The sequence below is a fragment of the Rhodnius prolixus genome, unplaced genomic scaffold (genome assembly GCF_049639745.1).
Source record: "Rhodnius prolixus isolate KJV_2025 unplaced genomic scaffold, Rpr scaffold_22, whole genome shotgun sequence".
NCBI classification, from domain to species: Eukaryota; Metazoa; Arthropoda; class Insecta; order Hemiptera; family Reduviidae; genus Rhodnius; species Rhodnius prolixus.
In genome coordinates, this window is record NW_027411617.1 from 1473219 (window position 1) to 1494532 (window position 21314).

The 21314-nt window shown below is 33.7% G+C and overlaps 2 protein-coding genes across 3 annotated transcripts in view; one reads left to right on the top strand and one right to left on the bottom strand.

Annotated features, from left to right (window-relative positions):
• nompC (no mechanoreceptor potential C) overlaps positions 1 to 4462 on the bottom strand; it is a 67638-nt gene extending 63176 nt beyond the window's left edge. Inside the window, exon 1 of the mRNA XM_074134723.1 lies at positions 4137 to 4462. Within this exon, the coding sequence (XP_073990824.1) occupies positions 4137 to 4257 (121 nt within the window). The 5' untranslated portion in view covers positions 4258 to 4462. The remainder of the gene's footprint in view (positions 1 to 4136) is intronic.
• Positions 822 to 20826, top strand: Acsf2 (Acyl-CoA synthetase family member 2). Of its 2 annotated transcripts, none has more exons than XM_074134735.1 (12): positions 822 to 921; positions 10306 to 10480; positions 11652 to 11780; positions 12220 to 12443; positions 16103 to 16214; positions 16317 to 16412; positions 17081 to 17229; positions 17311 to 17497; positions 17963 to 18070; positions 18164 to 18454; positions 19571 to 19681; positions 20558 to 20826. In XM_074134735.1, exons 1-12 carry the CDS (start codon positions 914 to 916, stop codon positions 20684 to 20686), a joined length of 1719 nt encoding a protein of 572 aa, XP_073990836.1. In that variant the 5' UTR covers positions 822 to 913; the 3' UTR covers positions 20687 to 20826. The 2 variants fall into 2 exon arrangements, with proteins under 2 accessions (XP_073990836.1, XP_073990835.1); XM_074134734.1 differs by lacking the exon at positions 822 to 921 and adding an exon at positions 8658 to 8819.
• The last annotated feature ends 488 nt before the right edge of the window (positions 20827 to 21314 follow it).

A 21314-nucleotide genomic window follows, 5' to 3' on the forward strand; every position in this document is an offset into this window, starting at 1 on the left:
GGTGACACTTGTTTTAAAATTAGTTTTAATGTAACTAAATGTAAGCTCCAAAAAAAAGTACTGTAAATCCAAATCTACTGATCGACTTAATGCAAGGTGAAGGTTATTGCAAGAGCTAGAGATTGATAACTCTGTTTTAAGACTAAATTGCCAATTGTCTGTTTGTCTGAGCTTGGTCAGCAATAGTCAATCCCAGAACATCGTGGAAAGTTCCAATACGATATTTGGGGATTCAGTAATAAACTTGCTAACTTTTGAACAAAATCAGCGAAATAAAAGTGCCACTTTGATGAATCCTTTTACAGTTTTCGAGTTTTGCTTTAAATTTCATTTTTCCTCACGTTAATTTAAACATATTAACTCTTATTTGTAACTTTTTTCCAGGAGGATGATTGAGACAGATCTGGATGAGGTGAGGTTTCCTCCAGGGTCTCACTTAAGTGCAATGTAGGGACTCTTATCTGTATAATTGCAACACAAGTCAAATATTGAAGTAACATCATCCCCAATTTGATGAAACTCGATTGAGCGGAAAAATTTATTTGTGTGGATTGCAGTTAGAGATACTTGTGCATAACACATTTATTTCATTACAAATATGACATGATGAGAGAATACAGTGTTGCAGTCTGTGAATGATGCTACACAAAAGCGATTTACATGTTATTAGATACTTTTGGGGTTATGAGCAGGGTCCTTGAAATTATTACCAAGAAATCTCATTTATATTTCTGATTTTTTGTTTTATTGAAATAATTATAATAATGTTTAAATTTCTCTACAACAATGTACTGCTACTCGTGTGATCATTTCCCACCAATTTTTTCCCTGTAATCTTTTGTTTATAAAAGCTTGCGGCACGCATTGTTTACTGACAGTTTTAGTGGAAATACTGGAACTACTTGGAGCATACATGGCAAGGTGAGATTCCAAGTTTTTTATTTATTTATCTTACTCTCTCTTGGTAGCTAATTTCAATATTTCAATTTTATAGTATGGAAAATAACCATGGTAACATCGCATATTTATGTAAAAGGAGAATGTCCATTAGCAATTTTAAAATATTAGACTACCCAAAACTTGAATTAAGCACGAATAAAAATTGATCCAGCGATTTTTGTTAAACGCTTTGTTATCAAATAATTATTTTAAACATAAACCCAAGGTTGTCTAAATGTTTATTCAAAAATTTTTATCCAGGAAAGTTTGATTAAGGGGCCTTCTTAGAGAGAAGTGGTGGGAAGCTTCCCTCCATGGTATTATTTATCTGCTTTTATTTTAGATAATTAGGTGCTAAATGTCAGTTGGAAGTAGATTCCGCAAACATATTACAACCTTCGGATTTTTCATTTTACTGATAATTTTCGTCATAAAAGTGTTTTATAATGTAGATAATGTTTTGAGCACTAAAAATTGTCTGAGCTTTGGAAGTTGTAAAAAAATAAATAACATTCTTTTGAAGATGTAAGGCGCAGGCCTTTCTTGACTTTGCAAGCTCCCAGATTAAACAGGCCCACATTATTCAAAAAACAAAATGTGAAGAAATAAACACGTCATTAGCTTAGGACTAGCATTTTAAGATTGAGTTACCAACCGTTTTAAGGGGTTAAGGTTAATCATGTGTATATACAATACGTAATGTGAATAAAGATTTTTACCTAGCTCGTGTTCATTATTATTTATGAAGGTAAGTTAATATGAAATAGTAAGTTTATTTGTCCATGGTGACCGTAAATTTAACGCGGTCGTAAGAGATCGTGGGAAGTAGGTCTTCCACCACCCACCGCCCGGTCGGTTCATGTGCGCTCTCGTTTGTCCTGAAAATATTCCAACAATCGAATCCGTCGCTTAACTTGTCTAACCCTGGTTACCCACCCCCCAGCTTTAGGGAACGACAGACCTATCTGGCCAGATAGAAGAAGGAAACAGATTTGTTCAGGTGAGGGGGAACCTTGCATGTTGGTAACGTCTTCTTGCCCTACACCTCTCTCACCCGTTCGAATAAAAACTACCTCAACGCTTCTTCATCTTTTACTTTCCTGAACAACTAAAAATTACCCTTAACTTTGTCTAGAAATATTATAGCATAAACTAGTAAGGCTGACTTTAAAAATATGAGTTCACCATCATGAGGTTTGCCAGCCAGTAACTCCTTATTTATTTCTAATTACACCAGCAAAACTAAAAAGCCATTTTGACTGAAGTCAGAACTAACTAATTAAATACAAAACAAAATGGTGTGAAACTTTCAACTTTTTCTTACTTCAATTCTTTGAGTTCTTTCTTCAAACTCCATCTGTCTCATTCTCATTTCTAGTCAAAATTTTAAAGTTTGTAACTGTATTAAGCTAAAAGGTAACCTTGCTGGAAAGTCTATCCAAATTCCTTCACGAAAACTAATTTCCCTAATAAAATAATTAAAAGGAAAAGACATTAATCTCTGTGGATGTGTGATGTAATGATCTTGAAAGCCAAGGAACCAGATTCAAGGAAGTGAAAACTATCGATTTAATCAATATAATAGTACGTAGTAGTTAGTATGTACTGAGTAAAGTACTATACTAATACTCGATTCCCAAGAATCCAAGAAACAGAACTGTAGAATACAGGAAAATTACACTTTAGGGTAAAATCTTCCCATCTCCTAGAAATATCTTTGAACGAATTTTTCTGAGAGACGTTTCTAATAAAATCTACAAATTAGAGCAATTAGTGCGGCAAGCTTGAAGTTAAAAAGCCCTAAATCAAAAAAGCCATTTTCAAGAAAATCATAAGTTGAAAATCCATTATACTGCTATTTCCAGTTGGAAGATTTGGCGAGTTAACTTTCTGCCCTGAGGCTACTCTAATCTAAAAATAAACTTCCTGTGATTTTTTTCGTTTTTGAACTCAAACTGCATTGGACACATTTTCACTGCATTGACAATACGTCATTAAATAACAATTAAATATTAGGTAATAATAAAGGAAATTAGAAGAGGTAGAAAGTGTTGAGGAAGTTAAAGGGCTGTATGACACTTCTGCCTGTTCTGATCTAGCGGAAGTGTGCGAGGAAACAGCCCTAATCTGCCAACCAATCAGCTGAACAATTGCTGGAGTGAGATATTGGATATTTTGAAATATCATTCCCTCAGGGATCTAAAAAACTGATATTTTCTTAGCAAAAATTCGATTCTGAAAATTTGAGATGATTCTAATACTCTATTTAATTGCAGAAACAGGATGTGAAAATGAAAAACAGGTTACTTCACTCATTCCCCCCCCCCCCAAAAATGAACTGACTTGGGATAAATGAGCGTCAAAAGTGACATTCCAATTTGAAATATTCTCTACGCTAATATTAAAGTGACAGTCGTTGATTTTTTGGAATATATTGACTTCCGGTTAGAAAACCAGAATGGAGTAACTGTTTGGCGCCTTCTAGCAAAACAAAGTGTTGATTGTAGCTGAATGAGTGACGCTGGCACCATTACCGTACGGTCTTCCAGCTTTTTTATTATTTTTCGAAACACCTTAACTTGGCACTTAACTAAATTCCATTTTTCTAACTAATATTATACTGGGGATGAAGCATAAATTGGTTGTAATGGCATAAATCGTGGAGTACTGAAAACTGCTGAGGGAAATTCTCACTTCTCATCCCACAGTTCCTTCAAAGTTGGAATTTTCCAACTCATTCAATGCTTATTGATGTTATAAGCTTCATACATTGCAGGAAAATGGCAAGTTACATGGAAACCGTCCTAAATCGTCCTAAAAGGGGGAAATGACCGTTCGGAAAAGTATGAAATCATTTTAAGAAAATCACAAAAAATCATTTAAAATCAATTCAGTGAAGCGGTTTTACCGTGGGTTGTTTTTGACCAAAACCCTTAGTTTGACTTTGGTTCTCTGGAGGTACATATCAAAATCGACCTAATTGCGATATTCTGCTTTTGACTTATGTTGACCAAGAACAGTTAATTTCAAAGAACGACCACCTTACAAAAACTACTTTTTTTGCCCAGAAAATGTGAAAATTTAAAACAAAACATCTGCATTGTAGCAAACAATTTTCTTTTACGAGGGACGAGAAAAGCTTTACAATGGACTCTGCAGAATACCCAGTTCTATTCTGTGATAGTGTATCAACTGACCATCCTTCTTGTCCACAGCTTCATCCTTGGAGGCGGTGCTTGCAGTGGACGCTTTGTCGTCAGTACCTCCTGCAGGAACTTTTCCGGCACTTTTCTTCCGACCGTTTGTCGAGCTGCTCATACCCGATTTGTTAAAAAAGTAGTTAATTCGCTTCTAATCTTTACATCTTTTATAATATTTTCTTTTCTACGGAAACACACGCGCACCCTTATGCTTCAAAGATTTACATGACAAAGGGATTTTCCCGGAAAAACTATTTTCTTCTTGATATGTTTATCTCAGAGAAATTCTTATGCAAAGCGTTTCCATCGACCACACTAGTAGACCGAGTAAAGAAAACTGACCGTCTTTCAGTGTAACCAGAACGGTGGTGTTCTATGAGCGGCCCCCACCACTTTTCTGCCTCCAAACTCTGCCGCCTCCAAGCTCCCGCCATACTGCCGTCCGCAGTGGCCGCAGTCACCCTCCACACACAGCGCTCAGTGTTTAGCTGCTGGAAGGTTGGTTCTTCCAACTGCATTCTTACACCTGTAAGGAACTTAATTACTTAATTCTTAAATAGCTAATTATTTTTTATGGCACTTGGAAGCATTATTATCATCACGAGTTTTCAATATTTAAGCTCTCAGCACCCTAAGCTTATTGTAAATCAGCTTTGCAACTTTGTGTTTTTAAAAAATATAACTCTGAATCCTATTCTGTGAAATCACACATCCGGTCATGCAATTTCCTTCAAAGTGGGAAATCAAGCATGCTTTTCACGACCCTGAAGGGATTAAGCTACGCCTTATGTTTCGAACATGCAGTACTCTTCTTAGCGCGCCCAAATTCATTTCCATGAATCTGTTTCATATAAAATGGAGCCTTTGGTCTGAAAAGCAAAGCAATCGCTCACTTTTCAGGTGGGGATTATTGTCCAACTACCAGATATCGTGGACGGGGCGGAAGCACATACTTTATTTCATTTTTCGACTAACAAATGAAAAGTAGTTACGCGTAGGATTCGAACTGGTGATCTCCCTACTAAAAAATCAGCGTTTTCATAACCATTACACCAAACACCATACACAATTGATGTGCATGTGCAATAAGTTTGTTTGAGGAAATAGTTCTCATTTACGTCAAAATCGCAAAACACTTTTGCCTCTGGGTCATTCCATGTCAAATCAACACAAAAAAAGACCATTTTTGACCTCACCATCTCGGATTTTCTTGAAATTTGGCACATGTGTACTATTGGTATAGACTTGGAAAAATATGAAATTTTACTGTGATAAGTCAACTGGTTTATGAGTTACAGGGCTGTAAAGTTGCCAAAAATGGGCTGAAAAACAGGGAACCCAGTGTTTTTGAATTACTGTAGAAGCTTTCCTAATTGAGCTACAGGCTTGGGATTGGTGTCATTTTATAGCATATATAATGCCCTTTCCTGTGATATGCGACACCATATGGGTTAGGATAAATAAAGTTTGTTAAATTTAAATTTAAAATTTAAATTTTAAATTTTTTAAAAAGTACATATTTTAAAATTTTAAAATTAATTCCATGAATAGCTAGTAGTGTTATGAATCACTGGGCAAAATATTAATTTGGGACGACAATGGCTTCATTGTTAAAAAAATTTAAGACTAAAGCTCCAATCCGATTAATTCAACTCTGAATTCATGTTAATACAATAATGCTAATAATAATTCCACTAATAAGTCCAAAGTAAAACATACTGTTAAGTAATAGGATCTCTTTAATATTTTAAGCTTGAAAAGGCGTCATTTGTTTGTCATGCATCACTTTCTAGTAGGACATATGTAAGTTCTTCCAGTCAGAGTCACAGGATCAATTTTTATCAAAACATCCACTACTGAGACCCAAAGAATATCGGCATTTCTTGGATGCGAGATGATTTAGAGGGTCCAGCTGGATGAAGAAAAGTTACTTTTACTTCATCAAGTTCTTCATTTTTCTCTAAAACATATCCAAGCCAAGCCACCAGTTTCTTTATAGACTACACTGATATACAACCTGATATGGCGGCTAATTTTAGATTATCAGGGAATTTTGAAACTTCCATTTCGCAAGCTTCTGAGTTCATAGAAAAGTTTTTAACCAATATTTTGGATTTACTTCTGGGAATGAAAGCATGGTATTGCTGTGTTCCTTTACTAGCCAATGCTTGAGCAAACCGATTTTTTAAAAAACACTCAGATTCAACATAGTCTTCCTGGGTTGAATATGCAAAGTCTATGTTGGTGATGTTTTCTACTGCCCACTCAAAAAGTTGTAGTGAAGTTTGAATTTGATTTTCATAGGGTCGTTGCAAACTGGCACGAGCTGCCAGACTCTTTACCGAACCCCCTACTCCATCACAAGGCCCTTTGCCGACTTAAACCAACTTAAAGAGGCTGTTATCTCACCCAAAGAAGAATGTTCTTGAACAAAGATATTGAATTGAATTATTTTTGTATAATTTGATTAACTGCATAATTTCATTAAAATAATATATTATAATTAATATGAATAATTACTGTAATCATAATTATTAATTCTAAAAATGATTTGAAAATCAATATTTTAAATCTTAATAATTATTAATTATGATTCATTGATTCATTATTACTATTTTCAATTTATTTATTACTTTAATTTTATTAAAATATATTTTCCATGAAAAGAAGCTTTAGTCTTAATTTTTTTTAACAATGAAGCCATTGTCGTCCCAAATTAATATTTTGCCCAGTGATTCATAACACTACTAGCTATTTATAGAATTAATTTTAAAATTTTAAAATATGTACTTTTTAAAAAATTTAAAATATAAATTTTAAATTTAAATTTAACAAACTTTATTTATCCTAACCCATATGGTGTCGCATATCACAGAAAAGGGCATTATATATGCTATAAAATGACACCAATCCTAAGTCTGTAGCTCAATTAGGAAAGCTTCTACAGGAATTCAAAAACACGGGGTTCCCTGTTTTTCAGCCCATTTTTGGCAACTTTACAGCCATGTAACTCATAAACCAGTTGACATATCACAGTAAAATTTCATATTTTTCCAAGTCTATACCAATAGTACACATTTGCCAAATTTCAAGAAAATCCGAGATGGTGAGGTTCAGACCCCGTGTTGATTTGACATGGAATGACCCCTCTGTAGAATGCACTTCCGGTTCAACTGGAAATCCCTCATTGATTTCAGTTAAAATTTTAATAGCGGAAGTGACCACGTAATTTACTGAATATCAGTGGCCTTTCTGCAACTTTTTTTTTAATCAGATATTCTGTTAGTAGATCCTCTAAGACTGAGGCCATACGCTGAAAACTCTTTTTGTGAACAGATGATCTCAAACAAGTACTTAAAATCAAAAATTCGATGGTAATACTTCTTGATTCTAGGAGAAAGAGAAGGTAATGAGTAGAAGAGAGGTGGAGGATTGAAGAAGCGATCAAGACAGGTCGAGGTCGAAGGAGGGTGCGCATGTCTGTGGGTGTTATCCCGCCGGTGGGAGGTCAATTGTCCGCCTCGCGCCTTCCTGTGTCTGTCGTTCATGTCACTTCTTCTCGTCAGCAGTTGACCACAATCACCCACTCACATATTTCTTCCTTAAGTTTAGAAACTCCGACCCAAGATCCGCAAGCACTGATTGTACAGTAGTTAGTTCTTGTACTTAATAGGTGCCGGAATCTTATACTGATCGGAAAGAATAATAATGAGTTTGGCAGCATCGCCTCGCTGGATTCCAGGAAATAAGACTGAAGGAATTTCTAAAAGTTATTAGCTCCCAAAGGTTTGTGCCTCCATTACTGTGCTAATATTCAGCTAACTTCAGTGCCCAGTATGGATCCAACCACAAGTCCATAGAGATTATTGTCTGCCCTATCCGGACTTCTGACCAGCATTTTTTTTGACTACGGACAACCCATCAATCTCACCCAAATGTTCATAATGAAGCTGACCACACTTCAAATATGTGTTTGGACACATTTCTTTAGAGTGTCAGAATTAGTGTCATGTGGCCGTCTAGTGAGGACTGGGTAATTAAGAGCCTGCCTGGCTCTAGAGAAGCGGCTTATTTTGTGTCAGGAAAGTAGTTTGCCATTTCTCTTGGTGATTGGAGAAATGTCTTCCAGTCGGAGGTCTACACTCTTCTTTATTGTGTTGCGGATGAGCGAGTTCTGAACACAGCTTCTATAGGGGATTGAATTCGTAAGCATAGCCAGGAATTTAAATTATTTTTAAGAGAAAATTAAAGAAAAAATGTAGTATGCAAATTCGCACGACTCTTTCACTGTTTAGTGTAGCAAGAGAAAGTGAAAAGACGACTTCCAATTTCACAATATCCTGTTTATTTTTTATCACAGAAAAAAACGTGTCTTTGTGGGCTAATAAACAGGTGATTGTGTACAACAGTTTGTCAAGGACATGTGTCACAAAAGATCTACGATGTGCGCGAGATCTAGCGAACACTATCAGAATTATTAATTATTAACTACAGCTTGACTCAGCTAAAAAGATGTGCCCCACTCTCGGCCGCTTATCTAAGGATGTCACCCACAATGTCCAAGGAACAGTTATGGTCAGTGTGTAGCCAGTAACAGTTCGGTGTCAAGTTCGTGTTCAAGATGAGGCTGTTTAAATTCATACGACTTGGGACCGTTACTAAGATATATCGCCAGATCAGGTAAAATCTATCTGTTTTTATTGTTACCACTTTGTTACTTCCGCAGGATATTCTAATATCTTTGGGTTTTCACAAGTGTGAAAAAGTGTTTTTATAAAACATTTCTTACTCTAGGATTCATCCAAAAACTCAGAAGCAAAAAAAAATTACAAATTTGATATTTCGTTTGGGTGCCAACAGTTGACCGACTGAACGACAAGTTTTTGTTCAAAACCAGTGAATCGGAAGTGTCCTTGTATTAAATAGATCGGACAGTTATTTTTGCTGTTTCCTCTCTAAACGATGTTCTACAAACTTCTCTCACACTAGTGGTTGATCTCTGTTCACAAGTTCACTTGAAATATATTTTTTACAAATTTCTTTCCAAGGCCTTTATTTTTCCTGGTGGAAATTCAAAACTGGAAAATTTGACCGGAAAGCAACTCCAAGTGAAATTACTTTCTCTTACCCCAGTTTTCGTAATTACATTTCCTCTGTAATAAAGTGGTGCTGTTAGAGACTGCGAGACCGTCTTAGCTCGCTTAAATATAAGTATACCCTGAAGAAATCTGCTGTTCAAAACAATGAAACTGACCTTATATACGTTATGTCAAAAATTTCTAAAAATTTGCGGAAAAGCCATCTTAAAAAAGTGATTTGACAAAAAACAAAAACACCAGATTAACGGTGAAACTCAAAATAAAAAAAATGACGATCGTAATGCTTCCTCTTAATATGTGGTAAGGAGACAGAGAGACAAAACTATTTTCCTAGATGAATTAATAAAGTTATATTTAGAAATTGAAGACAATGGACCTTGAATATGGTTTAAACAATATCAACTACAATAGTTAATTTGCATGCACACGCAATAATGTATACATTACGCATGGTTTTTGCATGCCCTCTAAGAAGTTTTTTTTTTAAAGATATTGTGATGAATAAGGTCACTGACTGAATCAATATTTTATTATATTTATTCCCTGAACATTGAAACTCTAAAACTTGTTGGCGAAAAATCACATTCTAATGGGTGTAGGGGCCCTGCTGGTGAGCCAACTTTCACCAAATTTGGAAACTCAATCTCACATTTGGTTCCTGTTAATACAGTACACGTGGCAAGACACTGCAATAATCAGTAATGGCACGTTAGAGGCATATCTGTCCACTCTCTCCCAAAACTGCCCTTAATTGAATTTCCCTGGAAATTTTGGAAAATGTAATAGACCTACAGCTCTTTTCCGGAAAATCTTTAATAACTGAAAAATAGATTCAGTTAAGTATTACTTCCGATTTTGACTAAAACTTTATTGGGTCATCCTGAACTAAAAATCAACTTTGATCTTTCTGTGATTTATCGCTATTGAGACTCAATAACTCAATAATTGAGTTTGGGTCCCCACCGCAACAGTGAGTACCCACACACTCGCGCACAACCTTGGGAGAGAAAAAGAGAGATGAATTTTTTTTTTTTTAACATTAAAAAAGTTTGATTAATTGTTAATAGCAATGGACCATCTAGTGGTGGCTTGTCGTACTACAACAACCCTGGGCAGGAACCGCTTCGTGCGATCACCGTCGGCCAGCTAGTAGACCATGCAGCCTACACCTGGCCGGAGAGAAGAGCTTTGGTCTCAATGCATGAAAATATTACCGTAACTTATGCTGAACTACGACAACAGGTAATTTATAAAAAAAGATTTTTGCAAAATTTAATTATCGTAGGATGAAACGCATTATTATTAAAGTAGTTATCACACTGGAAATGATTTTTTAAAAAAACTGAAACCGAGACTACGAATAGAGTAGGCTACCGTTCGAGAATTTAGTAGCCAGCTTTCAGCCCTTTAAGTGGGATTTGATTCATAGTTACTACATTATAGTAATTTGAAATTATTTCAACAGTAAATCTTATCCAGTACCTATCTTACGTTTTGTGAATTTAAAAAGAAATGGAATTGCTCAAAACGGTTCGAGGAATTCAAGTATGGTAATAACATATTTTCAGGGTTCAGGACACTAGTACTGTGTTCTTTCATAAGGATATTATAGAAAAGCTCTCTGTTTATGCAGTCCAATGACTGGAGGAAAAATTGGTTTTGTATGTTAGCATGACAGCATAACAGTTTAGGTCTTTTTTTCTAATTTCAAAAAGAAATTTTACTTTGTCAAGCGACTTTTTGTCCCCTTCTAGTAACGCTAGAAGAGAACCGTTTGTTCTGTATGTCCACAGAAGTATTCATCGAACATAAAATATACAGAGTACAAAAAGAAATATAAAATAATCATTTATAATAAAACATAAGACAATATAAAATAATATATACTGAATGCAACGTGTCCAGTTACATATTGTTTTATAATGTAATCAGATTCGTAGTGCAGTGCTTGCAATCTACTTCTCACACAAGGAAAGTATTTTCTTGTGACAGCAGATTTTAGGCTGTTGCTCCCCATAACTGTTCCCACAAATTTGGAGTATTTTCCGCGTAGTACTTCCTTTAGGTAAGAAGTAAGGAATTTTGTTATATACTACAGGTAGATTATCAACCAAAACAGCACTCTTAGAGTTGATATCCACCAATTCGTTGCCAAGCGACTAAAAATGTTTGTTAAAACTGAATTATTTTGTGCCGTCATATTGCTGGAGTTCCATAATAATCCCCATTCCTTGAAGTGTCAGTTCAGTGACTTGCTAATAAAAATCTTCCCTACAAAAACCTTCGTTTTAATTTTGAAAATGTTCTGGTTTTCTACTCCATATCGTTATAAACTATAATTATTGCTTTATAAATTATGCTTGCATTGCAGTGGTGACAAATATACTGACTCAGACGAATATTGTGATACCAGGCTAACAGGCTGGCTGCCAGTCTCCTTGCACTTGGCCTGAGACCCGGAGATCGGCTGGCGATTTTAGGACCTAACAGTGTGCACTGGTGTGTCACCATGTTGGCAGCAGCCAAGGCTGGGCTGGTCCTCGTGAGTATCTCAAATACTTACCTTCATAATAATCTCAGGTTGTTTACAAGAACTTTATGAAATCCCCAAACAATTTTACTTGGACTTAAATGGACCTTTTAATCAGAGTTGACGTTTTCTCTGCTTAATTTTTTTCAATATCACACTGATCTGAAAGTGAATTTTCAAATTATTCATTATTAACTACGTTTATATTTATTTTTTAATGATTTGACAAAAATTAATTGAATTTATATTTTCATTTATTAGTATATTTTGCTTACAATGTCCATATTAATATTATAAGTATTGTATAATACACCTGAAGTATTTCAGTTTAAAATGAAGGGTAAATATGTTGACCAAAATGAAGATTAACTCTTGCCAAATCAGAAAAACATCTCATTTATTTACAAACTTTTACCATAATTGCTAACAGACGGGTTATATTTTTGTGTAGGTAACATTAAATCCGGCTTACAGAACCACCGAACTGAAGTACAGCCTCAATGAAGTTGGAGTCAAAGCAATCATCACAGATGAAACGTTCAAATCACAAAACTACTATGACATGTTGATGGAAATTGATCCTGAATTGCTTACTCAACCATCGGGCTGTAAGGTTAAGTCCAGGATAGTGCCAGAATTGGAACGTATTGTTGTGAAGACGGACAAAATGTTGAGGTAAGTAGATGATCGACACTCCATGTTCTTAAAGATTAAATTAGAAACTCCTTAACAAAAACTTACCAGTTTAAAAAGTTAAGTATAAGGGTCGATAAACGCTAAAAGGTACACAAGATTAACGCTGTCCGGTAGGACAGTTGTATGAGGGTTAATCGTCAAACAGTACACGAAAAAGCGTAACGTTGAAAAACAACCAACCTTGACCATTTTTTCCCTTTTTTTAAAAAAGCTAAATTTCTTATATTTCCTTTAAAGTATAGGGCAAACCCTCCATTATATAATCCGTCGAGTAAGAAACGAGATATTTAGAGTTAAATTTTGGTTTCGTTTGAAACAGTGAAATGTTTAACTTCAATTACCTCGAAAACTACTCGATGGATTTTGCTTATAATTTATCTGTGTATGGAGACAACTTTTGTCTATAATTATATAAAATTTCGTAAAATTCTGTCTTTTAGGAAACGAGATATTTAGAGTTGAATTTTTGTTTCGTTTGAAATAGTGAAATGTTTAACTTCAATTACCTCGAAAACTACTCGATAGATTTTGCTTATAATTTATCTGTGTATGGAGACAATTCATCGAGTAGGAAACGAGATATTTAGAGTTAAATTTTGGTTTCGTTTGAAACAGTGAAATGTTTAACTTCAATTACCTCGAAAACTACTCGATAGATTTTGCATATATTTTACCTCTATATGGAGACAACTTTTGTCTATAATTGTATAAAATTTCGTAAAAATCTGTCAAGTAGGAAACGAGATATTTAGAGTTAAATTTTTGTTTCGTTTGAAACAGTGAAATGTTTAACGTCAATTACCTCGAAAACTACTCGATAGATTTTGCTTCTATTTTATCTGTGTATGGAGAGAACTTTTGTCTATAATTGTATAAAATTTCGTAACAATTCATCGAGTAGGAAACGAGATATTTAGAGTTAAATTTTGGTTTCGTTTGAAACAGTTAAATCTTTAACTTCAATTACCTCGTAAACAACTCGATAGATTTTGCTTATAATTTATCTGTGTATGGAGACAACTTTAGTCTATAATTGTATAAAATTTCGTAACAATTCATCGAGTAGGAAACGAGATATTTAGAGTTAAATTTTGGTTTCGTTTGAAACAGTTAAATCTTTAACTTCAATTGCCTCGTAAACAACTCGATAGATTTTGCTTATAATTTATCTGTGTATGGAGACAAATTTTGTCTATAATTGTATAAAATTTCGTAACAATTCATCGAGTAGGAAACGAGATATTTAGAGTTAAATTTTGGTTTCGTTTAAAACAGTGAAATGTTTAACTTCAATTACCTCGAAAACTACTCGATAGATTTTGCTTATATTTTACCTCTATATGGAGACAACTTTTGTCTATAATTGTATAAAATTTCGTAACAATTCGTCGAGTAGGAAACGAGATATTTAGAGTTAAATTTTGGTTTCTTTTGAAACAGTTAAATCATTAACTTCAATTACCTCGAAAACTACTCGATAGATTTTGTTTATATTTTACCTCTGAATGGAGACAACTATTGTCTATAATTGTATAAAATTTCGTAACAATTCGTCGAGTAGGAAACGAGATATTTAGAGTTAAATTTTGGTTTCGTTTGAAACAGTGATATCTTTAACGTCAATTACCTCGAAAACTACTCGATAGATTTTGCTTATAATTTATCTGTGTATGGAGACAACTTTAGTCTATAATTGTATAAAATTTCGTAACAATTCATCGAGTAGGAAACGAGATATTTAGAGTTAAATTTTGGTTTCGTTTGAAACAGTTAAATCTTTAACTTCAATTGCCTCGTAAACAACTCGATAGATTTTGCTTATAATTTATCTGTGTATGGAGACAAATTTTGTCTATAATTGTATAAAATTTCGTAACAATTCATCGAGTAGGAAACGAGATATTTAGAGTTAAATTTTGGTTTCGTTTAAAACAGTGATATGTTTAACTTCAATTACCTCGAAAACTACTCGATAGATTTTGCTTATATTTTACCTCTATATGGAGACAACTTTTGTCTATAATTGTATAAAATTTCGTAACAATTCGTCGAGTAGGAAACGATATATTTAGAGTTAAATTTTGGTTTCTTTTGAAACAGTTAAATCATTAACTTCAATTACCTCGAAAACTACTCGATAGATTTTGTTTATATTTTACCTCTGAATGGAGACAACTATTGTCTATAATTGTATAAAATTTCGTAACAATTCGTCGAGTAGGAAACGAGATATTTAGAGTTAAATTTTGGTTTCGTTTGAAACAGTGATATCTTTAACGTCAATTACCTCGAAAACTACTCGATAGATTTTGCTTATATTTTATCTGTGTATGGAGACAACTTTAGTCTATAATTGTATAAAATTTCGTAAAAATCTGTCAAGTAGGAAACGAGATATGTAGAGTTAAATTTTGGTTTCGTTTGAAACAGTGAAATGTTTAACTTCAATTACCTCGTAAACAACTCGATAGATTTTGCTTATAATTTATCTGGGTATGGAGACAACTTTTGTCTATAATTGTATAAAATTTCGTAACAATTCGTCGAGTAGGAAACGAGATATTTAGAATTAAATTTTTGTTTCTTTTGAAACAGTGAAATGTTTAGCGTCAATTACCTCGAAAACTACTCGATAGATTTTGCTTATATTTTATCTGTGTATGGAGACAACTTTAGTCTATAATTGTATAAAATTTCGTAAAAATCTGTCAAGTAGGAAACGAGATATGTAGAGTTAAATTTTGGTTTCGTTTGAAACAGTGAAATGTTTAACTTCAATTACCTCGTAAACAACTCGATAGATTTTGCTTATAATTTATCTGGGTATGGAGACAACTTTTGTCTATAATTGTATAAAATTTCGTAACAATTCGTCGAGTAGGAAACGAGATATTTAGAATTAAATTTTTGTTTCTTTTGAAACAGTGAAATGTTTAGCGTCAATTACCTCGAAAACTACTCGATAGATTTTGCTTATATTTTATCTGTGTATGGAGAGAACTTTTGTCTATAATTGTATAAAATTTCGTAACAATTCGTCGAGTAGGAAACGAGATATTTAGAGTTAAATTTTTGTTTCTTTTGAAACTGTGAAATGTTTAACTTCAATTACCTCGAAAACTACTCGATAGATTTTGCTTATAATTTATCTGTGTACGTAGATAACTTTGTTTATACCAAAGCCCAACCAAAGAATTACAACTTTTCTATGGTAGGTCTTCTCCCAGATTTCGACCTACAATTAGACAACAATATAATTATATAAAATTTCGTAAAACTCTGTCGAGTAGGAAACGAGATATTTAGAGTTAAAGTTTGGTTTCGTTTGAAACAGTGAAATCTTTAACTTCAATTATCGCATGAACAACTCGATACATTTTGCTTATATTTTATATGTATATGGAGACAACTTTTGTCTATAATTGTATAAAATTTCGTAAAAATATGTCTCGATGTAAAATCGAGAGGTCATCGTTTTACGGCAATCTTAGTGACTATCATTAATTGTAGGTCTAAATCTGGGTGAAGAACTACCATAGAAAAGTTGTAGTTCTTTGGTTGGGCTTTGGTATAAACAAATGCTACAGAATCCGTCTGGTATTTTCCTTGTGATTCGCAATTCATTTTGTTTTTTCCAGTGGAGCTTACAGATTCATTGATGTGGTTGAAATGGCGGACAATGAAAATCATCTTTACGACGTTAGTCGCAGCATACAGCCTGATGATCCAGTGTCCATTCAGTATTCGTCGGTAACTATACACTTACTTCTATTCTACTTGATTGCATGATAACTTTATTTGGATCCATTGTTAATCTTAAGATTCATTTTAAAAAAATTATTTTTGCTACAGGGTACCACAGGTTTTCCAAAAGCGGCTACTTTAACTCATTTCGGTATTATTAACAATGGACATTTTGCTGGGAAAAGATGTGATTATTCCATGATGGTAAAGTATATTAACTTATTTGATTGATCCTGCATGTTTACTTAGCTATGTAAAACCAACATATTACTGACTGCTCTCAGCTTATTAAATAAACCGTATCTTGTAGCTCAATAAACTTATGGAAAATTCAATCATGACTTTTTAAAGTATCGAACTTTTTTTTTAATAGAATAGCGGCTACAATTGTAGGTTAACTAAAACTTTTTACCACTGATGAACACTCCAGGAATGAATTAGCGATTTCCAGCGGTGTTATCTTGAATAAAGCTTATTGTAGGGTCCTCTAATAAATGGAAGCGTTTTCTTGTACTTAATGAAAATGTTAAGTTAGAACTTGGTTTTAAAGTTACTCTGCCTTATACAACGCTCAGATAAAATTTTAAAAACTGCTTGTTGGTTTTAAAACGGATATTTCTGCTGGAAACTAAAATCGAAAATCTTCAATACTCCCACTTATGAGGGTAAGGAGGTTATATAACGATAGAGAATTGATTTTAATTCATTTAATTATCATGTAAATTGATTTAACTCATAATTTTATTATATGAAATTGCTGGAACTTAAATAAACCTTTCACATCCATATTCTTTTAATTTTATTTCTCATTTATTGAGCATAAATACTAGTGAGATAGGTTCTTTTATGAAAGTTTCACATTCTGTTTACAGCATCACACACTTTGTGTCCAAGTTCCACTATTCCATATATTTGGCTGCGTGCTGGGAGTAATCACTGGCATTGACTATGGCGTCACAATGGTCTTTCCTGGACCGTCATTCAAGGCAGAAACTTCTTTGGCCGCTATCAAAAAAGAAGAGTATGTACAGATAAGCAAAATTTGTTACAGGATAATTTTCAGAATAGTTTGTATTAATAATAAACTATTTTTTTAAAATAGATTCACTGCCATTTATGGAACTCCTACAATGTATACCGATTTACTGGCCGCCATTAAAAGTACGGAATACAACGCTGAACTACAGAAAGGTCTAAATAAATTCAAGATAATTGTGTCTGGAGGCGCTGTTTGCTCGCCCAAACTCTTCACTGATATGGCAGAAACATTTCATTGTACTAATGTTCAAGTGAGTGCTTCATTTCTGTCGTAATGTTGCCAAATCTGTGCAACCAGCAATTTTTCTTAGGGACAGGAGATATCTTTAGATGTAAATACTTTGTTTTCTTTTTTAAAATTTTCATTTCATTTTGGGATACATCACAATCAATTTTCGGTGATATTGTTTAACACATAACTTAAGAAACCTGATCTCTTTAAGCCATCATGCTTATTATAAACAATGATATTGACAGTATTAATTAGGTTCATGAAAGGCAATTATTTCAGGGCGCCAATGAGCATTGTAGCTTATGCGCCAGTCCCACAAAAAAAAAAAAAAAAATTACTTTAAACTTATGCCTTTCAGAGAATATCGAACAGCTGGAAGATAGAATTAGAAGTTAGAGCTAGTTGAATAAACAAACATTTAAAAATGATTTTGGCACCAGAGAAAGATGTGCAAATGTTTGAAACTCAGATTTTCTCATTTCAGTCATTTTATGGAATGTCTGAGACCAGTCCAATTATGTTTACTAACACTTCTGAAGATACATTCGAACAGAGAACTTCCACCGTTGGTAGAGTGGCGGAACATTCAGAGGTATGAATTTTTTTAAGATATGTTGTACAAAAAATCTATTATTTAAGAGTCTGCCAAAAAAAAAAGTAGCTACATTTGTTCTTTTCCCAACAGGTAAAAATTGTAGATTCTAATGGAAAGATGGTACCGTTCGGTACGCCCGGTGAAGCTTGGTTCAGAGGATACGCTACAATGTTGAAGTATTGGGGAGATGAGGAGAAAACTCGAGAAATAATGACTCCTTGCAAGTGGCTGAAGTCTGGAGACGTGATGGTGCTGAGCGCGGATGGTTATGGGAAGATAGTTGGCCGGATAAAGGACATCGTGATCAGAGGAGGCGAGAATATATTCCCTTCTGAGGTTGAACATTTTCTCCACCTTCATCCGGATATCACAGAAGTTTATGTTTGTATATTTGTATGAATCTAATGTTTGAAATAAGAATATTAATTGCACTTTATGAAGGCAGTTGAAGTTTGTGACAAATTTTCAACGGATGTTTGTACGAAACAAATCTAGTATGGACACAATTTATTCTTACAGCAATCAAACTTTCTTTAAACTTAGAATCCGCACGAAAAAAAAAATTAGTTAATCTCAATATTATTCATGTTTACTAAGGCACAAGAATTTTGTATTGGAACTATGACGTCACAGCTCCTCTAGAACCCCACACACATCAATAAATTAGTAAACTAACTTTCAGTCCAAACTGTTGGTCCTAGTTTCTTCCCAAGCTCAATTAAAAACCCTTTGGCAGTAGCCAAAAAGCTGTTTTCTGTATAATACACATTAGCTGGGCTAGTATTCTTACCACTATTTAGAGAGAAATAATTCCAGTGATGAAAACAGGTCATACGGAAATAATAATTTAGAGGGAACTCTTCCACCATCTTCGCTGGAACGACCCCTTAAATAGATTTTCCTGGAAAATAGTTTCATATAAAAGTTATATCTCTCTAATATAAGCCACGGTAGTAGGCAATTTAAAGAAAATGAAGCTTTTTTGAGAACTCACAAACAACAAATTATCTACTCAAAAAAAAAACTGATAATTTAACCTTTGACGATTATTTCGTAATTGTAAACAGTCTTGAAAATGGTTAGCAGTTTGGCACTTGCTTCGCCAAAATTAGCAGTAGCGAATAAAATGGAGCGTTCTCATTAGTTCATTAACTACACTGCCTAGATAAGAGCAACAAAGTATCGCTGAATCTTAAAATTTTCTGTGCTGCAGTCTCCTTATGTAAATCAAGTTGCACTCAGAGCTATGAATTCTGCGAAAACTCAGATGTTATTTCGTGTAAGTCAGCCTATTGCGGTTGATAGTCCAGTTTGGCTGTAGGTTATAGTGCGTCCTTAGTATTTTGTAGAATTTGGATTTTAGTTCTTTTAATCTGGGATACACTTTAGAGCACTATATAATGTATTAATTTTAAGAGCAAAAGTTTAGGTAGTTTCAAAACTAATTTTTTAACGAAAATAATCATTAAATTTCAAAATCTTCACCGATGTTTGCAGGTATACGGAGTAAGTGATGAACGGATGGGAGAAGAGGTATGTGCCAGCATCAAACTATCTCCAGGATCATCAATTTCTGCTGACGATGTCAAGAACTATTGCAAAGGAAAGGTAAATTCTTTCACCTGGAGAAATTTCATGCTTTACTTTTGTAATTTCGTTTAATCTGGGCTTTCAGTAGAGATAAATTAACTCTTTTTGCATAAAATCGTGATGTATCTAGTGCAGTACCACATATAAAGAACAATGATTAGTAATCAAGGTTCAAGCCCCCAGTTAATAATGTATAGTCGTACAGATTTTTATCTTTTTTTGAGGATATTTCCAGAATGCACAAAATAGCATTGGGAAATTACAACATGAAAAATATCCCCAGATTCCTAAGCATATTCATGCAACTAAAACGCTGAGGATTGATTGAAAGATAGAAAGTTTCAAAACTAACTGTTTAATTCATACACACCACAACTCTCCCCGATGTGTCAAAAATGTTACTGAATTTTTATCTAGTATTTGTAACATTTTTGCAGTATTTGCAGTAATTTTACTGGAAGTCCTGTCGAATCACCTCATGAAGAATGAATCAGAACTTGACAGCTCTTCTCTGTTATTGCCAATCCGCTGTAATACGCCGTTAAATGGTGTATGACGAAAACTACTATTTCCCAAACCCCTTAAAATACATCATTCAGTTAGTGATTAAGCCATCTAAAAGAAACCACTCTGAAAAACAGAGTTAACACCAGGAAATTCCTAGCTTTGATCAAAATATTTTCTTCGAAAAATAACTCGGAATTTAAGCAACATGTTTAATTGTTTCAATATTAATGGGACCTTCACTTCTCACAATAATTCCTCAAGAAAGAATATACAAAAAATTCCTCATTGAGATGATTTTTACCTTGATAGTTTAAATATTACGTCATTACACGCTTGTTTTCACTAAAAACTTGCTTATTCTCTAACAACTTTTTTTTCTCTTTACAGATTGCCCATTTTAAAATTCCCACTTTCATAAAGTTTGTCGATGATTTTCCAAAGACAGCCAGTGGAAAAGTTCAAAAGCATGTACTCCGATCCATGATGGAAAAGGATCTGAAGAATAATCGATCATGAAACATGGTGAAGATCAATTGAGTTTGAGTTTTGTTTGTTTTTTAAATAAAAATTCATTTTTTATTATAATTACCATTTACAAGCTAATGTCCAGATAATATATTAAATAAAAATAGCAGAAGCTTCTCAATTGACCGGGATTATTTCTCTTATTTGACCAATCTCACCTGGTATTCTGCTAGGAATCATAATTGCTTCTTTCTTGAAAACAGTTTGCAGCTGATAACTACACTTAGTTTTTCCATTGATATCTCCTTTCCTGACTGATTGCCAATGGGCAACCTGACCTGATCTCACTTTCCAAATCTCAAGAATGATATAAATAATGCTTTATTGTAAACTATTACGACAATTAGAGGTAGAATAAATATTTTATGACAATATACTGTGGTCTGTCTGACAAGGTTGACAAGTAATAATTATTGAATACAATAAAAATTGTATACAAAGAAATTAACAAATGATACTTTTGAAGATAATTTTTGAAAACATGAAATGATTTTATAATCATTATTATACACATGGAGGTAATGCATCACAACAAAAGTCCCTATCCTCCTCAAAGGAAATAGCTACATCATTTCACATAGATTTAGAAACAGATTATTTTCACAAATTAGGCAAGTTA